Here is an 18,871-nt window from a genome sequence, read left to right as displayed (position 1 = left end):
AAAGTATTTGAAATTTATTGCACATAGAGATCCTGTGATGTGGCTGTTTCAGTGAATAAATGATTATTTTCAGATAGATGTTATATATGGTTCTAAAGTATTTTAAGTAGCTTAATCTCTTAAATTCCTTCCCAAATCTTAGTTTTCCCATCCTCCATCTCTACAACAAAGGCATGTTAGGTTAAACTTTCTTTGAATCAGATTCTGAATTGATGGTATTGAAATAACTGTGAATAATGTCTTGCAGTTATTTCAGCTTTAAGGTAATTTGACCATTTTCCCTGTGCCAGTGAAATTTGTATGGGATTCTTACAACATGCAGAGCTAGTAACATTTTACAATATGGTGCTATTGCTTCTCTTTTAAAGCTAATTAAAGACATTCTAATAACCAATGTTTGAATTTAAACATTTCCATAAATAGCGTAGTTTTAAAATGCATACTTATATCGTGGGCCCAAACATACAATAATTTCTTTTTTGTTGTTGTCACAAAATCAGGATGTGGCCTGTTTCCTTTTATCCTTCCTTTTGCACAAATGGAGATGTTTTTGGTCTCTTTTAGCCTTTAAGCTCCAGGAAATAATTCTGGAGCCAGTAGTTACAATCCTGCCAGGGACAACATAATTCTGAGCGCTACAAGTAGTGAAGATGACTGGTGGTGGTTTTAGTCAGGATTGACCAATGAGCTGAGCGCTAGAAGGAAGCAAAAGTGGAATAGCGGGTGCAGAGGGTGTTCACTTGTCCTTCAAGGACGTGAAAGATGCTCAAGTCATGGTAGAGGGTGAAGTGCCATGAAGTGACCTATGATGAAGGAACCATGGGTTCCAGGCTGGGTCCCGCTGATAACCAGCTCTGTCACCTTGGGCGAGTTCGCCTCTCTGGACCTAAGTCTCTCACTGTGAAACAAGGAGGCCTGGCTGAGATCAGGGATCCTCAACTAGCGTCCTTGATCCCACAACTGGCTATCAAGTCTGACTTGTCAAAGACAAGCGAGGCCGCTGCTCCAGGCCAGGCCACCCTGGGACCTGTCAGCGCCTGCCTGGAATCTAGATTTCCCAACACTGCCTTTTCTGAGATTCCCAGTTGTCTAACTCTGTCTGCCCACTTGCCAAGTGAATTCATTGCCCAAGTTCCCAGTACAAACCCCTGTCTATCCCATTTCAGCCTGACAATTACCTGTACATATTCTCTAACACGGATATATTTTGTACTTAGAGAGTGTTTAACTGACTCACAAAATTATGCTCAAAACCGAACCACAGTGAATAACGATATGCTCTCAGTCTGTTTCCCCTTTTACCATTCACTCCCCCAAAAACCTGAGAGTCACCCCCAGCTCCCCAGCCTCCTTGAACCCCTGCTTCCCGCTGTTTGCCCTCTCCAGTCCTTCAGCTTTAACGTTGTAAGTATCCTTTAGGCCAGCGGTCCCCAACCTTTCCGGCACCAGGGACCAGTTTCGTGGAAGACACTTTTTCCAGGGGGGGCGGGTGGGGGCAGATGGCTCAGGCTGTAATGCGAGCGGCCCACTCACCTCCTGCTGTGTGGCCCGGTTCCTAACAGGCCACAGACCACCAACGGTCCGTGGCCCGGGGCTTGGGGACCCCTGCTTCAGGCCTTCAGTGTCATTCCCCGGGCATGTTTCAGTGATCTCTCCAATGATTTTCCTCCTCTGGCTGAGCTGCCACCCTTCTGTCCTTTCTCTTCGTAACTGCCAGAGTGGTATTTCTTGAAAGCAGATCTGGTTACAGTATTCTCCTCTTTTAACATCTTTCAGTAACTCCTCTTTGCCTTTAGATTTGAGTACATACTCTTTAGCATGGCTTTTGAAGGCCCTACCCCTCCAGCTCCATTTTCTGCTGCTCTGTCCTCTTTACATGCCAAAATATAGTTCCCCAGATAATTCCATGCCATGTCATGTCTCTCTGCTGTGAACACGCCAGAAGAACCTTTTTCCCTCCTCTGCCATACCTGATAAATGTCATATTCTTCCAAGTTAGATAAAGTATCTCTTCTATAAAGCCTGACTGGGTTTATCAAAGTATAATTCATCATTTCTTACTTGGTGCTAACATTATATTTAATAATGATGTCTCTTATCGTATCAGTCTCTCTGATTGCAATTATTAGTGTCCTGTGTTGTCCTGCCAGACTGCAGTGAGTTCTTTATAAACGTCTTATTTATACTTGTGCTCCTAGCCCAGTTCCTGTCACCTGGTAGGTGCTCTTGGGAGTATATCTGTGCTCACAATGAAGAATACAGTTCTAATAGCCAGCGCTGTAAACACTTGTTGCATCTATGATTTTAATATCTTTTCCTTTTTAAGAAGAGGAAAGCAGTCTTTAAATTCATACTATTTTTAGGGACTTCCCTGGTGGTCCAGGGGTTAAGACTCCATGCTCCCAGTTGCAGGGGGCCTGGGTTCAATCCCTGGTCCGGGAACTAGATCCCGCATGCCGCAACTAAGAACCCGTGTGCCGCAACTAAAGATCCTGCATGTGGCAATCCCGTGTGCCACAACTAAGACCCGGTGCAGCCAGATAAGTAAATAATATTTTAAAAATAAATAAATTAATTAAGACCGTTTTAAAGCTAAAAGGAAGGGTATTTCAACTGCAGGTGACATAAAACTAAACTCAAAACTGGCTTGAACAATAAAGAGCATTTTTTGACTTAACGAAATGGGAAAAATTCAGTGTCGTTTCTGGCAAGACTTGGTCCAGCTGCCCAGGGAGGCCACCAAGGATAGTGTCTGCTCTATCCTCTGCAGCATCCTCCCGTCAGGCTCCCCCGTGCTGCCTCCAGCAGCTCCAGGCTCTTCCCTCAGGGCAGCAAAAAGCATTAGCGCCTCCTGGCTTCATATCTTTGCACTAAAGGTCTAAGGAAGAATAAGCTCTCTTACAGCGTGTAGGAGAGGGAGAGGTGAAGCTTCTTTTTCCCAGAAGTCCCAGAAGATGTCTCCTGCCCGATGGTCTCCAGCTGGGTTATATTCACATCTTTCAGCTAATCATCGTAGCCGGAGATGAGTGTCGTTCCATGGTGCTTAAGCCATTCCAGTCCTACTCTCGGAGCTACAGGTTAGGGGTTAAGGAGACAGGGGCTGAAATCCCACCAAAACCATCTGGCTGAGAATGTGAGCAAGGGCGAGTTACCCTAAGGAAAAATTGGATTATTTCTTGCAAAAGAAAGGGGCAATAAAAGGCTGGAAAGAGGAATACTAATATTCATTATGAAGGACTTTAGAAATCTTTTGCGCCAGACTCTCCTAAGTGTTTCAAGAGCAAACTTCTTTTTTATTTCCCTGAAGCCTGAGACTTCCAGGCAAGGAAGAGCTTCTCAAGGTAAAGTGAGGAGTGGCCCCAAGTCGTGAGGCAGGCCTGGAACAGCGGTCTTTAAATACCATTTTACAGGTAAAAGGAAGCCTGTCTCTGACAAGACAGGCTTGAGAACCAGTAGTGGGGTCATGATGGCTAGTTGAGGATCTCTGATCTCAGCCAGGCCTCCATGCTTCACAGTGAGAGACTTGAGGTCCAGGGAGGCTAACTCACCCAAGGTGACAGAGCTGGTTATCTGAGCAGGACCCAGCCTGGAACCCACGGCTCGTTCATCCCAAGACACTTCATGGTACCTCGTCATCACCTACGTTGAAGTGGGCAGCTACCAAGTTCTTGAAGGACATGCATATAAAAACTTTTTTTGGGTGGTAAATTATGGTCATCTTGATTTCAGAATGATTGGGTGAATCATCCAACATGGTTTTACTATATATTGTACTTTTCATTATTTTTAAAAAAGCGGTTATGAAGGAAAACTGAAACCATTTTTGGTTGAATGAAATTTTACCATTTTCATTTTGTCTTGTTTCCAAGATTCTGCAATAGTGTGGCATTCACTAAATAATAAATGTATGTTTCAGTGTGTGGTAACAGCAGAGAATGACTTCATAGACCACTTGACCTGCTCTGTTGTGGTTTATGATGCCATTTGGATTCCTTGGTGGAATTATTTCCATCTGAATCACTATAAACTTCTATTTAGTTTGTCACAAATCTAAGGCCAGATATGTTTGTGGTTTTCAGCAGTGATGTAATTCTGAAAGATACTGTGAAAGTTACAAGTTGTCATATACTATTAGCATTTAACTCAGTGTTTCACATAATTCCAGACAAACTAGAAGCCTGAAAAAAATCCATTTTTCCATATTATTTTTTTTTTTACTCTTAGGCAGTCTACCTTTGCTGTCTGTCTTGCCACTGTGGGTTTGGTTATGCATCAATCAAGTACGTGTGGGGAACACTGGAAGGCTCTGTGGGCATACACAGTAATGTAGGACATGGTCCCTGCCACTTCTTAATTAGGAAGCTTGTATAGATAGGTAGAAAGGATGTTTCATTAACTACATGGTGGAGAATAAGAAAGAGTCTTTCTTCTCTTTTATATGACTGCCAATTGTGTGAAACAGACTGGAACACGTTGCAAGATATGCACATACTGCAGGGTATACACACTGACCTGCACAGAAAGCAAGGACTCAACTAAAGCATACTTTCCCTGTCGGCTGCCAGGTAGGAGCAACAGCAAAAGAGCAGAACTTGCCAGAAGGGACTTGGGGGCCTAAGATTCAACAGAAAAGTCTGAAGATTTCTAAGCCCCCCCCCCTTTTTTTTTTTTTGATTTTTTTTTCCCCAGAGAGGCTTGCGGGCAGAGGACGGAGTCATTGGTGACAGTGGTAGGCGGGGGAGTGGTGCCAAACCTATAGCGCAGAGCAGGGCACAAAGCACAGAGAGGCGAGAGGAGGCCAGCAGCCCAATTCCCATAGAGCAGGTAGAGACACAGCACACTCAGGGGGTTGAAGGCTGTAAATATATAGGGCTGGTGACTTACAAAACAGAGAAGGGAAAGGAAATGGGTCAGGATGGGTGGTTGGCTATCACAGAAACCACAGGCGGCCGGGAGCACAGCTCCAGAGGAAGCTGGCTCAGCTCACTGTGTGTTGGAGGGGGCAGGCTTCTCGGCAGGGAGGCACAGGGATCAAGAATGGCCTTCATGAAGGTAAGTCAGCAGCCTATTTCAGGACACGTGGAAAGCCTGGGTTCAGGTCCTAGCTCTACCACTTGCTGGCTCTGTCCCCGTGGGAAGGTTCAGATGCCTCGCCTGTGAAGTGAGAAGGTTCGATTAATTGGTCTCTTACATTCCTGAGATGTTATGAGATAAGGAGTTCGCATCTTCCCCAGCATAGACCACAGACTGAACTTCTAGAAACTGTAATGACAGTCATTTATTCAGCGAGTAGTGATGAGGACCCATGACGTGTGAAACACCATTCTGCGCATCAGGATCACAGCAGGCAGCGAGATGAAGTCCTTTCCTCTCACGGAGCTTACGTTCTGGGGAGAGAGGCAGACAGCAATCAGACAAACTATAAATGAGCAAGTTAATTTGAGTTACCAATAAATTGCTGTGAAGATGGTAAAATAAGACAGGGCGGTGGAAGGCAACCATGTTTTGGGGGTAGGGGTTGGTTGGGGAGAACTGCATCCTCTCTGAGGAGATAATGCTCAAGCGAGACCTGACTTGCAGGAAGGAGCTTCCTATGAGACAGTCTGGGAACAGAGCAGACAGCTCAGAATGAGCAGAAAAGGCCCTCAGGAAGGAATGAGTCTGACACATTCAAACAGCAGAAAGAAGACCCGTGTGGTTGGAGGGAGTGAGCAGGGAGCGGCTAGAGACATAAGCCAGCGCCAGACTACATGGGACCTTGGAGGCAGCTGTAAGAAACCTGGATCTTATCCCAAGTGCAGTGGTGAGCCTTTGGAGGGTTTTAAGCGGGAGAAAGAAAGATCTGCTGTACATTATAAAAAGATCGCTCTGAAGATTCTGTGAAGAATAAAATGAAGGGGAGCAAGAGGAGAAGCGGAGACGACTTGAGAGGCATTTGCAATAGTCACAGTGAGAGGTAGTGATGGCTTGGACCGTGAGAGTAGCGGGGATGTTGGGAATAGGTGGGTAGGTGGGAATGTGTGTAGAGGTTTTGGAAGAAGGAAACATGGGGGCAGTTTTTACAGACAGACTGTTTTTATTAGTCTGTACCTCTGCCTTGAGGAAACTGCCCCTGACCCTCTTTTATGTCCTATTTATGGGATGCAGGACACAAAGGATGCTTTGTCCATCATTTTACCCCCTGACCCCCATCACCAGACCCAAAATTTGGTTTCAGAGTGTCCCCCACCAACCCTCGTCCCTGCCCGTCCCAACATAGATCTTCATGATCTTCACATCTATTCAGGAAACCTGTTTATGATAGGTTCTACTGGTCATTTGTCAGTTTCTGGCTTGGGAACACAGGAATAGCATGTTTTGGTGGCAAATATGATAGTTCAGTTTTGAGTTGTTACAGAAAAGACTAGTGAATAGAGGAATACCAAAACAAGTATGTAGGGCTTCCCTGGTGGCACAGTGGTTGGGAGTCCGCCTGCCGATGCAGGGGACACGAGTTCGTGCCCCGGTCCGGGAGGATCCCACGTGCCGCGGAGCGGCTGGGCCCGTGGGCCATGGCCGCTGGGCCTGCACGTCTGGAGCCTGTGCTCCGCAGTGGGAGAGGCCACAACAGTGAGAGGCCTGCATACCGCAAAAAATAAAAAATAAATAAAAAACAAGTATGTATTTCTTGCCCCGGTAGAATGGATTATTGAGGGCCAGTTTAGCAGCCCACAGTATTTCTAAAAGGAAGAGCTTTCCCTGAGTCTCTATAAGAATCCAGGAAAAGACTGACCCTGCTTGGGTCATGTGGCCACTCTGAAACTAAATGTTGGGTCTGGAGATGGGGCTCAGGGGGTAAAATGATGGATGAAGTATGCTTTGTGTCCTGCAGCCCATTAATAGCACATAGAAGAGGGTCAGGGACAGTTTCCTCAAGGCTGAGGTACAGACTAATAAAAACAGTATGTCTATGAAGGTGCCTTCACTTGGATTTCTCTAGATGCCACAACCCCTAGGAATGCCTGGTCATAGCCGAGCCTAAATTGTAGCTCTCTGTAACTCTCTCCCATTCCTTTGTCTTCAAAGGAACTTTAGTGAAGACCAAAATACAAGCATTCTATTGATAATTTGTCTTCATTGACTTCTTTATATATTTGATTATCTTCTAAAACTATATAAAGTAATAAAAACTCTCTTAAGATTTTGTCATGGCCTGGTTCTCAGTATTTCTTCTAGGTGATACAGGACATCAGATACCCTAGCACCAACTTCTGTGTATCAGGCATAGCTATTCTGAGGGCTCTGTCCCTATCAAGATGGTCCCAGGTTTCTATCCGCTTGACTGCACCCCTGCATAGCAGGTTTAATACAGAACCAGTGGGCATAGAATTTTTCAAGAAGTTTTAAGGTGTACAGTGGAAATCTCTGGTCGCTTTAACCTAGCAGACTCCCTTTCCCTTTGTGCTCAGACCTCAAAGCCTCAGGACAGTCTTCTCTCATGGACTTATTTTCTGGGGAGAGGACCCACAAGGGCTGAGAAGTTCCTGGAGGCCCTCTAGGCTGTGTACCTAGGACACATTGATGGGGAGGGGGCGTTTGTCTTTGGTTCCTTCTCATCTCCTCTTAGGGTTTGGTGCCTCCTGACTCTGGCTGTTTATAAACTCTTAATGCCCTGCTTTGCTCTGGCATTTTCCGTCTTGCCCCAGAATTCCATCCATTCAATTTAACCCATTTATTGAGTGGACCTTACAAATAAGGCCCCAGGTTAAGCACTGTGAAGTTAGCTCCTTTGTGTCCTTTGTGCATTCCCAGTCTAAGAACATCTCAGGTAGGTGACAGGAAGATTGAGTTATTTTATATTAATATGCAAAAACATATTGAATCATTTATTCAATAAATATGTATTGCACACCAACTGTAAACCAAATACTCTTACAATCACTGAGATTGCAACGATCAAAGTTCCTGGCGTTCTCAGGTAAGTTATGTTCTCGTGGAGGTATCAGTAAATAAACATATAATATGCCAGTAGAGGAAATAGAGTAATTTTAAAACAAAAAGCAAGCTTGGTGATGGAGGAGAGACAAGTGTGCGTACGGGTGGGAAGAGCAGGGTTATTTAGAAAGGTCAGTCGGGAAGGGTGCCTCTGAGAACTGATCTGGTGGGGGAATGGGTGGGAAGAGGCTTGGATTTGGAGAGAAATCTCTTTTTTGGTAGGATTTCCAGTTCCCTGAACTTATTATCAAAACATCATAATGTGGGGAAGACTTAGATGGGGTTTGGAGATATAGGCCTCTCTAGCGTAGAGCCATAAGCCAGGCAGGGGTACCATATGGACCCTGCCCCCTGTCCCCGCTCTCCTGCCAGTCAGGGTCATGGTTCTGACCCCTTGCCTGGCTCGATCCTCACCACTTGCATTTCCCCACGCTGGTCACCAACTCTCTGTTTTCCTGTTTATCTCACTGGTAGGACTTCCAGCTCGGCTTTCTTCCCAGCTACCACTTAGTCTCTTGTCCTTGGGTAATGTAGATTCTTGCATCACCTTGCCTTGGGCTATTCTGAGTAAATTTCCTTCCCTACCACTAGGAAGAACCTACTCCTTGCGCACCCTGTGGGTAACCATATACTTTATCATTTAAATTGGGATACTTCTAAGAGCAGAAAGGAGTACTATTAATAATTATGCCAGGACTACAGGCATAGACTGGGACCATCCTGCGTAAACTGAGTGGTGGGTCACTGTATGCATGAGGTCATTGGCTCAGTTAGCTCCCGCCCGCAAGTGGAACCAAGACTCCCCTCCGCCGCCTAGCATCTGATCTGAAGGCTGAGGTTGGGCTCCTTCCATGGTGTAGCCAGAAGTCAGAAGACAGGTCATCACTCTTCAGTCACCACCTTGTTTGCTCACCCTCAGGCCTGTTTTTCTAGTCTCTATCTAGGAGGACCCTCAGGTCGCACCCCAGAACGTGCCTCCACTAGTTTCCGTCCTTCTGGGACTGGACTGCAGACTTCTAGAACCCACTTTCTCTGCTTCCTCAGGCTGCTCCCCGGGACGAGATGTAGTCTTTTCTTCCATGTCCAAGTCTAAGAGAGCTGTCTCCAGACCCTTGCGTAGGCCCTACCAGGCTTTTGTGTTTGCCTCTCTGGAGCTCAGATGGAGTCAGGGGAGCTGGGCTTCCAGAGCCAGAGCCAGGCTGACCACCCCTCCCAGCCCCTCAGGACACTAAAAATACCCCAAAATGCTGTTCATTGCTTCTTTACATAGCTATAAGCAAAGAAGATGTGGTGTATATATATATATATATATATACAATGGAATGCTACTCAGCCATAAAAAAGAATGAAATAATGCCCTTTGCAGCAACATAGATGGGCCTAGAGATTATTATACTAAGCGAAGTAAGTCAGAAAGAGACAAATACCATATGATATCACTTATATATGGAATCTAAAATATGACACAAATGAACATATCTACAAAAAAGACTCACAGATATAGAGAACAGACTTATGGTTGCCAAGGGGGAGGGGGAGGGGAGAGGGATGGATTGGGAGTTTGGGATTAGCTGATTCAAACTGTTATATGTAGAATGGATGAACAACAAGGTCCTACTATATAGAACAGGGAGCTACATTCAGTATCCTGTGATAAACCATAATGGAAAAGAATTATGAAAGAGAATATGTATAACTGAATCACTTTGCTCTATAGCAGAAATTAACACAACATTGTAAATCAACTAAACTTCAATAAAATAAAATTTTTAAAAAAGTTATATGCTCATAGCTTTAAAAGATTCAAGGGACATGGTAGACACCCATGGTTTTTTAAAGAAAATATTACAGATATTAAGATCAGGCCTCAAATTTTTGAAGTAACATTGAAAATACCTTTATAATGAGACCCTACTGGCTTATTTTCACTATAATAATACTGACATCTTATTGGGTTCAAATGTATTTTGTAGTACAGGTCCACAATCTCTGATCTAAAATCCTAGAAAGCTCGGAAAATGGAGAAAAAAAAGTTCCAAGTTTGTCACAAGTTTATTTGACAGTAAAACCTGGTTTGAATTGGCGTGAGGAGTATAGTCTTTATCCCACTTAGTGTGAATGTTCGTTTTTTGCTATAGAAATGTTAATATGTTTGGTCACTTCTCCAAACTTCAGCGGTGGATATTATGTAATATATGGTATATGTCCTGTATTACCTGTTCGAAACACTTCTGATCCAAAAGGTTTCTGATTAGGCATTTTGGCTCTGTAGTGCTGAAACCAAGCAAGGCCTCATGTACCCACAGTGCAGAAAGCCAAACTCTGACAGCCAAGAGTTTGCAGCAAAGTAAGGGTTTATTGCAAGGGGCCAAGCAAGAGTGTGGGAGACAAGCCTCAGATCCATTCCCACTTGGTCTTTGAGTTAGGGATTTTTTTTTTTTTAAAGGGATGAATAAAGGCTGGGATTAATTATCTTGTGACACTTCTTAATCATAGTTTTGGGAGTCAGGATGTTCTGGTTTATGAGGCTCAGACCAGGTGGTCCGTGGCTCAGGGGTCTGTTAGCTCATCTTGCCCTGGAGAAACAACCTGGGTTTGTATGTTAATGATGATATATATAATAGCAATCTTAGTGCATTAACGATGTTATGGACAACAGCAATTTTAGTCATCTGACTCTGGTAGATAAGTGTTCAGTTAGCACAGCATAGACGTCAGAGGGGACAAGAAAGGGAATGAAGATTTGGATAGAGAGATTAATCATAAGCTCAGTAAGGAAACTCAGTTTTAGGGGGGCTCAGTTTCAGTACTGTTTTACCCATTACATGTTTTTAAATTAATAATCTCCACAAATTAGGCAAGCACAAACTTCCAACAAGATTCCTTACAAGTTTGCCCCCTTTTGGATACTGCCCCTTGTATGGTCTATAGTTTGGGAACTATTCAGTATTATTTTCTAGTTGAACATTTAGTACCTTAATCCTTTGGAAGAAAAAAACCCATTGATATAATAAATGATTAATAAATAAATAAAAATAGTGAATAACATATTGAGTCCAGATCTTTCTTTCCCCACTTGTGTAGTAAGGAAGGAAGAGGGACTATCCATCATATGTGAGACAGAGTGGTCACGTGTGCAGCCCGTTTTTGTTTTTTGTTTTTTGTGGTACGCGGGCCTCTCACTGTTGTGGCCTCTCCCGTTGCGGAGCACAGGCTCCGGACGCGCAGGCTCAGCGGCCATGGCTCACGGGCCCAGCCGCTCCGCGGCACGTGGGATCTTCCCGGACCGGGGCACGAACCCGTGTCCCCTGCATCAGGAGGCAGACTCTCAACCACCGCGCCACCAGGGAAGCCCTCGTTTTCGTTTTTATAGGAGCTACACAGATGCCCTCCTGGAGCATAACAGAAGCCTCCACATACAATCTCACACCTTTTTCTAAATGTGAAAAAACTTAGGACCAGTAGTTTTGTGTCTTCCACTAGTTTAGGAAAAGGTTTTTCTGTTCTTTTCTCTAGGAGCGTATTGTTCCTCAAGGCCAAAGGTGGGGGGATGGGGAGAGGAATGTATTAGGTATTTAGACCTTTACTCTCTGACTTAACGTTTGTGGTAGCCAGGCTGCAAGGAACTCCCAGTGATTCTCACCTTTTGGTATTCAGTTCCCTGTGTAATCCCTTCCACATCATATACAGTTTGTGGCAAACAGTTCTAGATTTTCTTCATGCAAAAACTGATATGTGTACCATTGTGTATACAAATACACACAGCTGTGTGATTTGTTAATACACGCTGGATCATGTTAAACATACTGTCCTGCAACGTGTATATTCACCTTAACAACTTATCTGGGCACATCTTCCATATCTGTTCATGTAAATCTATGTCATTTGTTCATGTGTCTCCATATATTTTATTGTATGGACTTCTCCAATCCCTGATGGAGGATATTTGGGCTGTTTCCAATTTCCACAAATACAAACAGTGATAAAGTAGATAGCATGTGGGTGAATCTGTGGGATGTATTTCTGGTAGCAGTGATGCTGGATCAAAAGTAGACACACTGGGGCTTCCCTGGTGGCACAGTGATTGGGAGTCCGCCTGCCGGTGCAGGGGACACGGGTTCGTGCCCCGGTCCGGGAAGATCCCACATGCCGTGGAGCATCTGGGCCCGTGAAACATGGCCACTGAGCCTGCGTGTCTGGAGCCTATGCTCCGCAACGGGAGAGGCCGCAGCAGTGCGAGGCCTGCGTACCACACACACACACACACAAAAGTAGACACACTTAAAATTCTGATAGGTATTCCTAAATTGCCCTCCCCCAAAGTTGTTCTAATGTGTTTGCCCAGGGAATGTAAATGTCTATTTCCTTACATCCTCAAAAATGCTGAGTATCCACAATCTCTACCAGTTAGGTAGGTGGAAAAATGACTCATTGCTTTCTTTTGTGTTTAATTGTTAATGATCTTTTCAAATGTTTATTGGCTGTTTGTGTTTCTTCTGTTTGGAATTGTCTGCCCATCTCCTTTGCCCATCTTGATACTAGGTTACTTATACTGATTTGTAAGGACTCTTCGTATATAAGTATGTTAAGGTCTTTGCCTGAAACATATTTTATAGAAAATTTTCCCCAGCTTATTGTCAACACTGACTTTAACATTTTGAATCATATTCAGGAACTTTTTGTTATAACCCAGTGATGTGTGTTGTATAAAGCACGAAAAAGGCTTTATAACTTAGTTTAAAAATATTTCCAATGAAAATTAAAATTGAGAGAGCATTTCCTGTTTGTACAAATGTTAGCTGTTACTATGTTTAACTTCAGTATCACTGGCCCAGTTGATTTGCATTTTCACTATTTCCTTCTAGTTTCCCGAATACTATATTCACCGCATTCCCAGAAGCCGGGAGGTCCAGCAGTCCTGGCTGTCCACGGTACTCACCACCTTATACTCTATGTGGCTCTCCTTCCCCCTGACTCACCGAGTGAAGCCAGATTTGGTACGTATGAGCATTGGAGGAGAGAGAATGTCACTCTCCTGTGGATCCTTCATTAGTAAAAGGACATTTTGTTTTCTTGAACAGCTACCATTCATCAGTGTGCCAGATACTATACCAGACCTTTTACTAACATGTGCTAAAATTTATTTCAATGCACTTTGCTCAAAGAGATGGGGAATTTGTCTTCCATTTCTAGCTATAACTTGAACTCTAAATTTGCCCTTTTCTCCCCTGTATCTCATGGCAATAAGGACTAACCCAGCACTATCTTTAACTAATTTGTGCTGCTAGCCACCTGTGGTTTCTAAGCCAACGTCATGTGCTTGCTTGCTTGTCAGCCAGAGAAGAGCCAGTTTTTTTTATTCCTTTTCAGTACTCTTTTTATTTTGTCAAAACTCTGTTACCAATACTCTGTAATGGCCTGTGTGGGAAAAGAATCTAAAAAAGAGTGGGTATGTGTATTTGTATAACTGATACACTTTGCTATACACCTGAAACTAACACAACAACTAACACAACATTGTAAATCAGTTATACCCCAATGAATTTTTTTTTTAAGTTAGCAATCTAGTAGGCACAAAAAACAGAAACAAAAACAAAAAGCTCTGTTACCAGAAAATGATATGCAGTGGGCAGAATGTCATACACACTCAAGTTTTTATAGGAAAGTAATACAGAAAATAGAAATGTGAAGGCTTTAGTGCACTGTATTAAACCTTACCTTCCTTATCTATAAAAGTCTTAAGTTCTCTGTGGTCTTTAGGATGAAGTTCTATTACTAAATGCTAAATGCACTTCAGTAGGCAATGCAGATCAGCAGATATGTTATCACAGTAGTGTACACAGTACTTAAATAATACTCTCATTCCTGTTTAAGGCAGAATCCATTAATCTGCATAGCCTTAAAGAAACTCTTTATTTGCTTTCCATATACATGAGTTCTGGCACAGTGGATGTTATTCTCATGAATAATTGAACAAAAATGCCTTGAGCTACAATGATTTTGAAAGATCTCTATCAGTTTGGTCATTGCCTTTCACCAGCTGGATTGCAATTCAGGTCCCTCCCTTGGATGAGAATTTAAAAATCTGAATTGTCTACGTGAGTACTTTAGATTGTTTTTAAAAGCTATAATTTACAAACAGTGAAATGCATAGATCTTAAGTATATAGTTTGACCACATCTCTATCAAGATATAGAACATTTCCATCACCCCACCTGTCCCTTCCCGAGCAGCCACTTTCTGGTGATTTCTATCACCATAGATTAATTTTGCTTATATTTATTTTTAAATTTTTGACAGAATAAGTTTATCTCACAGTCTCCAACCACATTTTAAGAGTGTGGAACGCAGATGTTTTCCTAAAAGATCATTACTACTCTTAAAGATTTAATTATTTCTGAAACTTAAGAGACAAAATGGAAGGAAAAAAAAAAGTCTTCACGTTTTAAGCTGGAAATTTGGGGTTTACATTTACTAAATCACTGGGGGCATGACCACTGTCAATGGGAGCAGCCATGTTGAATGTGGTGACGTTAGGACTCTAAGGTGTGAAGGTGAGAAGGAAGCAGTGACATGATGGCTGATGTCTGCTGTGGACATGGAGGAGCTCTGGTGACTGCCCGGCCTAAGTATTTTGATACCCTTGTAGTAGGAAGAGTAACTGATGGGGCATTAGGACACTTGTTCCCAGGCTCACTTTGGCTTTTATTTTATTTTAGTTCCCTTCTGGACGTCATTCTCTACCTTAAAACAAAAGGATTGGACCAGATGTCCTCTCAGTTTCCTTCAAACTTAGTCTAAAATTTTATGAGTGCCATAAATTTGCCTATAAAGAGTGGAAGGGAAAAAAAAGACTATTATGTTTCTAAAGGAATAAAAAGGGAAAAGGGGGGAAATGTGAAATACTTATTTCTGTTTTAAACTGAGTTTTCAAAATTATTTCGAACCTGAACATTATCCAGTCAGTTGCTTTGATGTGGCTGGCTTCACAAAATGAACTCCCACTTAATGAAATTCCCTTATACACACACACAAAGTTAATGGTTAAGAACAACATGCAGATCTCTCCTGTATTCATCCTTGGCTTTCTTTTTTTTAAATTGTAAATGGCACTAATTTTAATTTTCTTTTTGAATATTTTTGCCTTTTTTAAATTGAAGTCTAGTTGATTTACAAAGTTGTGTTAGTTTCAGGTATACAGCAAGGTGATTCAGTTATACATATATATATATTCTTTTTCAGATTCTTTTCCATTATAGGTTATTACAAGATATTGAATATAGTTCCCTGTGCTATACAGTAGGACCTTGTTGTTTATCTATTTTATATATAGTAGTTTGTATCTGTTAACCCCAAACTAATTTATCCTTCCCCCCCTCCCTTCCCCTTTGGTAACCATAAGATTGTTTTCTATGTCTGTGAGTCTGTTTCTATTTTGTAAATAAGTTCATTTGTATCATTTTTTTAGATTCCATAAATAAGTGATATCATATGGTATTTGTCTTTCTCTGTCTGACTTACTTCACTTAGTATGTGATAATCTCTAGTGCTATTCATGATGCTGCAAATGGCATTATTTCATTCTTTTTTATGGCTCAGCAATATTCCGTTGTATATATATGCCACATCTTCTTTAGCCATTCATCTGTTGATGGACACTTACATTGCTTCCATGTCTTGGCTATCATACATAGCGCTGCTGTGAACATTGGGGTGCATGTATCTTTTCAAATTAAAGTTTTCGTCTTTTCTGGATATATGCCCAGGAGTGGAATTGCTGGATCGTATGGCAACTCTATTTTTAGTTTTTTAAGGAACCTCCATACTGTTTTCCCACCAGCAGTGTAGGAGGGTTCCCTTTTCTCCACACCCTCTCCAGCATTTATTATTTGTAGACTTTTTGATGATGGCCATTCTGACTAATGTGAGTTTTGATTTGCGTTTCTCTAGTAATTAGCCGTGTTGAGCATCTTTTCATGTACCTGTTGGCCATCTGTATGTCTTCCTTGGAGGATTGTCTCTTTAGATCCACTTATTCTTTTTGACTGGGTTGTTTGTTTTTTGGTATATGAGCTGTTTGTATATTTTTGAAATTAAGCCCTTGTCAGTTGCATTGTTTGTGAATATTTTCTCCCAGTATGTAGATTGTCTTCTTGTTTTGTTTATGGTTTCCTTTGCTGTGCAAAGGCATGTAAGTTTGATTGGGCCCCACTTGTTTATTTTTGCTTTTATTTCTATTGCCTTGGGAGACTGACCTAAGAAAACATTGCTACAATTTATGTCAGAGAATGTTTTCCCTATGTTATTTTTTAGGAGCTTTATGGTATCATGTCTTATATTTAAGTCTTTAAGCCATTTTGAGTTTATTTTTGTGTATGCTATGAGGGTGTGTTCTAACTTCATTGATTTACCTGCAGCTGTCCAGCTTTCCCAGTACCACTTGCTGTAGAGACTGTCTTTTCTCCATTGTATGTTCTTGCCTCCTTTGTCAAAAATTGACCATAGGTGCCTGCGTTTATTTCTGGGGGCTCTATTCTGTTCCATTGATCCATATATCTGTTTTTGTGCATCCTTAGCTTTCTTATGATTTTCATCAAAATTTCTTCTTTACTTCTTAAAAAAAAAACAAAAACATTTTTAGAAACTATAGTAGCATCAGACTTTAAATTACTTGAGTTGTCTGAACAACCAGGTGACTTTCTGCTTCTCTTTGACTGTATGCACCTGGGCCGGTAAGTCTGCTCTCCATTCAACTGTCTCTGTGCCTCATCTATAAAATATAAATAAAGTCACTTTCCTTGTTGTTTCAGAGCAAATGCTGAATAATAGAACATTTCAATGTTTTTTAAATGGAAATTCCATCCAGTATGTACTAGCTAACGTTTATTGAGCACACTTACATGTACCAGACCTAGTCCTAAGTACTGGCATTCATGCTGTATGAGGTGGGTAGTACTGTTATGCACATTTAATGGAGGAGGGAAGTGAGGCTTTGTGAGACAGGAAGTTACTTGCCCAGAGTGTATGCACAATCAGTAAATAACAGAGCTAGGTCTAGCATCCAGGTCTTTCTGATTCCAAAGCCCAAGGCCTTAACCACTGGACTGTATGCCACCATTTCTGGCTCACCATGGAAGATGTGTTCATTCATTCAGGCTAATTAAGAATCAGTTAATAGGGCTTCCCTGGTGGCGCAGTGGTTGAGAGTCCGCCTGCCGATGCAGGGGACACGGGTTCGTGCCCCGGTCCGGGAAGATCCCACATGCCGCGGAGCAGCTGGGCCCGTGGGCCATGGCCGCTGAGCCTGCGCGTCCGGAGCCTGTGCTCCGCAGCGGGAGAGGCCGCAGCAGTGAGAGGCCCGCGTACTGCAAAAATGTTGGAGCTCTCCCTGGGTGGATTTTGTAAAGAAATGGTCAGAAATAAAGAGACCCTCAGTATAAACTGCAAAAAAAAAAAAAAAAAAAAGTATTATTACAGAATTTTGCAAATGAGATTGACTTAGAAAATTAATCAAGTTCACATTTACCAGTTTCCTGTTATAGAAAATCATATATAAAACCATTGTGAGTATATGTAATGTTTTATATCTTAATTTAACTTTTTGAATGAGATAGTAATCAAAAACATCAGGTTGTTTTGAGGAAAAAATGTGTAAATCTGCTTGTTGAGTGTATATTGAAAGTCATGCTTGTTTCATCCAAGCCAATTATTAGACAAAAAGCATCTTAGAGGAAAGTTATAAACTCTGTTTTGGAGGCCTGAATCTAATCCTTTGTAATTGGAGTGGATGGTTTCTTTTTTTACAAGGGCATTAAATACCTTTTAGGTGGTTCTGGTGTTTCACATATCATATTTTTCAAGAAATATGACTTTGCCGGGCATCCTGTGAATAAGAGTCATAAGTTCATAAGATTATTCTTGAGTTTAAAAAGATAATGGGACAGAACATAGATCATTGGTTTTCAGCCTCCAGGGGTGGGGGAGGGACTGACTACAAAAAGACTTGAGAGAACTTTTTTGGGTGAGAAGCCGTTCTGTATCTTGATTGTAGTGGTGATGGTGGTGGTGGTGGTCGTTACTTAATTGTATGCGTTTGTCGTAACTCAGACCTGTACGCTAAAAAGGGTAAATTTTACTCTGTGTAACTTATATCTTAATAAATATGAGTTTTAAAATGTGAATCATGGCCAAAAGCATCAAAACCTTTGGCTCCCAGTAGCTTCATGTATGGCATGTACCTATCTTTGAGTAAAAGTGATTTGGTGAGTCATTGCTTGCTCCTCTCGGCACCTCACCTCTCCAGTGTTTTTAAGACCCTCTCTAAGTGGCACAAATACCGGAATCGAGTTACAGCATTTGTCTAAAATTTCTAACATAAAATTCAGCACCTTTGCTGAATTAAACCTCTGGGTCAGGGAGCATCAGTAGCAGCCAAAAATGACATAGTTTATCAAATGAACCGAGATTTCTCAGTTCATTTCATTTCAATCGCTTATTATTTTACGTTTGTAACCTTGGAAGCAGTAAATAGAGTTGGTCATGTTCGGAATGCTGTATTATATGTTTGATTTTAGGTGAGTCTGTCATCCTCGAAGTGTTAGTTACTGAAAGTCTATATTAAGTGCCTAACATGTAGTACTTTTCCACTTGTATACCCAGTAGGCATCTGGAAGTTTCTTGGTTCAAGATAGTAGATATTTCCTACTCTTCCCCATCTTGGTAAACTTGCTCAAGTCAAATCCTCAGGATACATCTTTGATTCCTCTCTGCCACACCTGCTTCTCCTGTTCAATAGCAAGGCCTGCCAGCCATGTCTTCTCAATTTACCGTGATTTCTGTCTGTTTCTGTCCATCTTTCTGCCCCACGCCATGCAGCGCCACCCCACCCCCACTGCAT

The 18,871-nt window shown here is 42.1% G+C and overlaps 1 protein-coding gene across 2 annotated transcripts in view; it reads left to right on the top strand.

Annotated features, from left to right (window-relative positions):
- The window catches only part of ALG14 (ALG14 UDP-N-acetylglucosaminyltransferase subunit), a 105,238-nt gene that overhangs the window by 29,860 nt on the left and 56,507 nt on the right, over positions 1 to 18,871 (top strand). The window contains exon 3 of one of the 2 annotated variants that reach the window (XM_007468119.1): positions 12,840 to 12,971. The exons of the other annotated variant lie outside the window; for it this stretch is intronic. Within the exon in view, the coding sequence (XP_007468181.1) occupies positions 12,840 to 12,971 (132 nt within the window). The remainder of the gene's footprint in view (positions 1 to 12,839; positions 12,972 to 18,871) is intronic. 2 annotated transcript variants of the gene reach the window in all.

Source organism: Lipotes vexillifer, unplaced genomic scaffold (assembly GCF_000442215.2).
Source record: "Lipotes vexillifer unplaced genomic scaffold, Lipotes_vexillifer_v1.1 scaffold905, whole genome shotgun sequence".
NCBI lineage: Eukaryota > Metazoa > Chordata > Mammalia > Artiodactyla > Lipotidae > Lipotes > Lipotes vexillifer.
The sequence above is the reverse complement of the archived record's forward strand: the minus strand, read 5'-3'. Positions and strand labels throughout refer to the sequence as shown.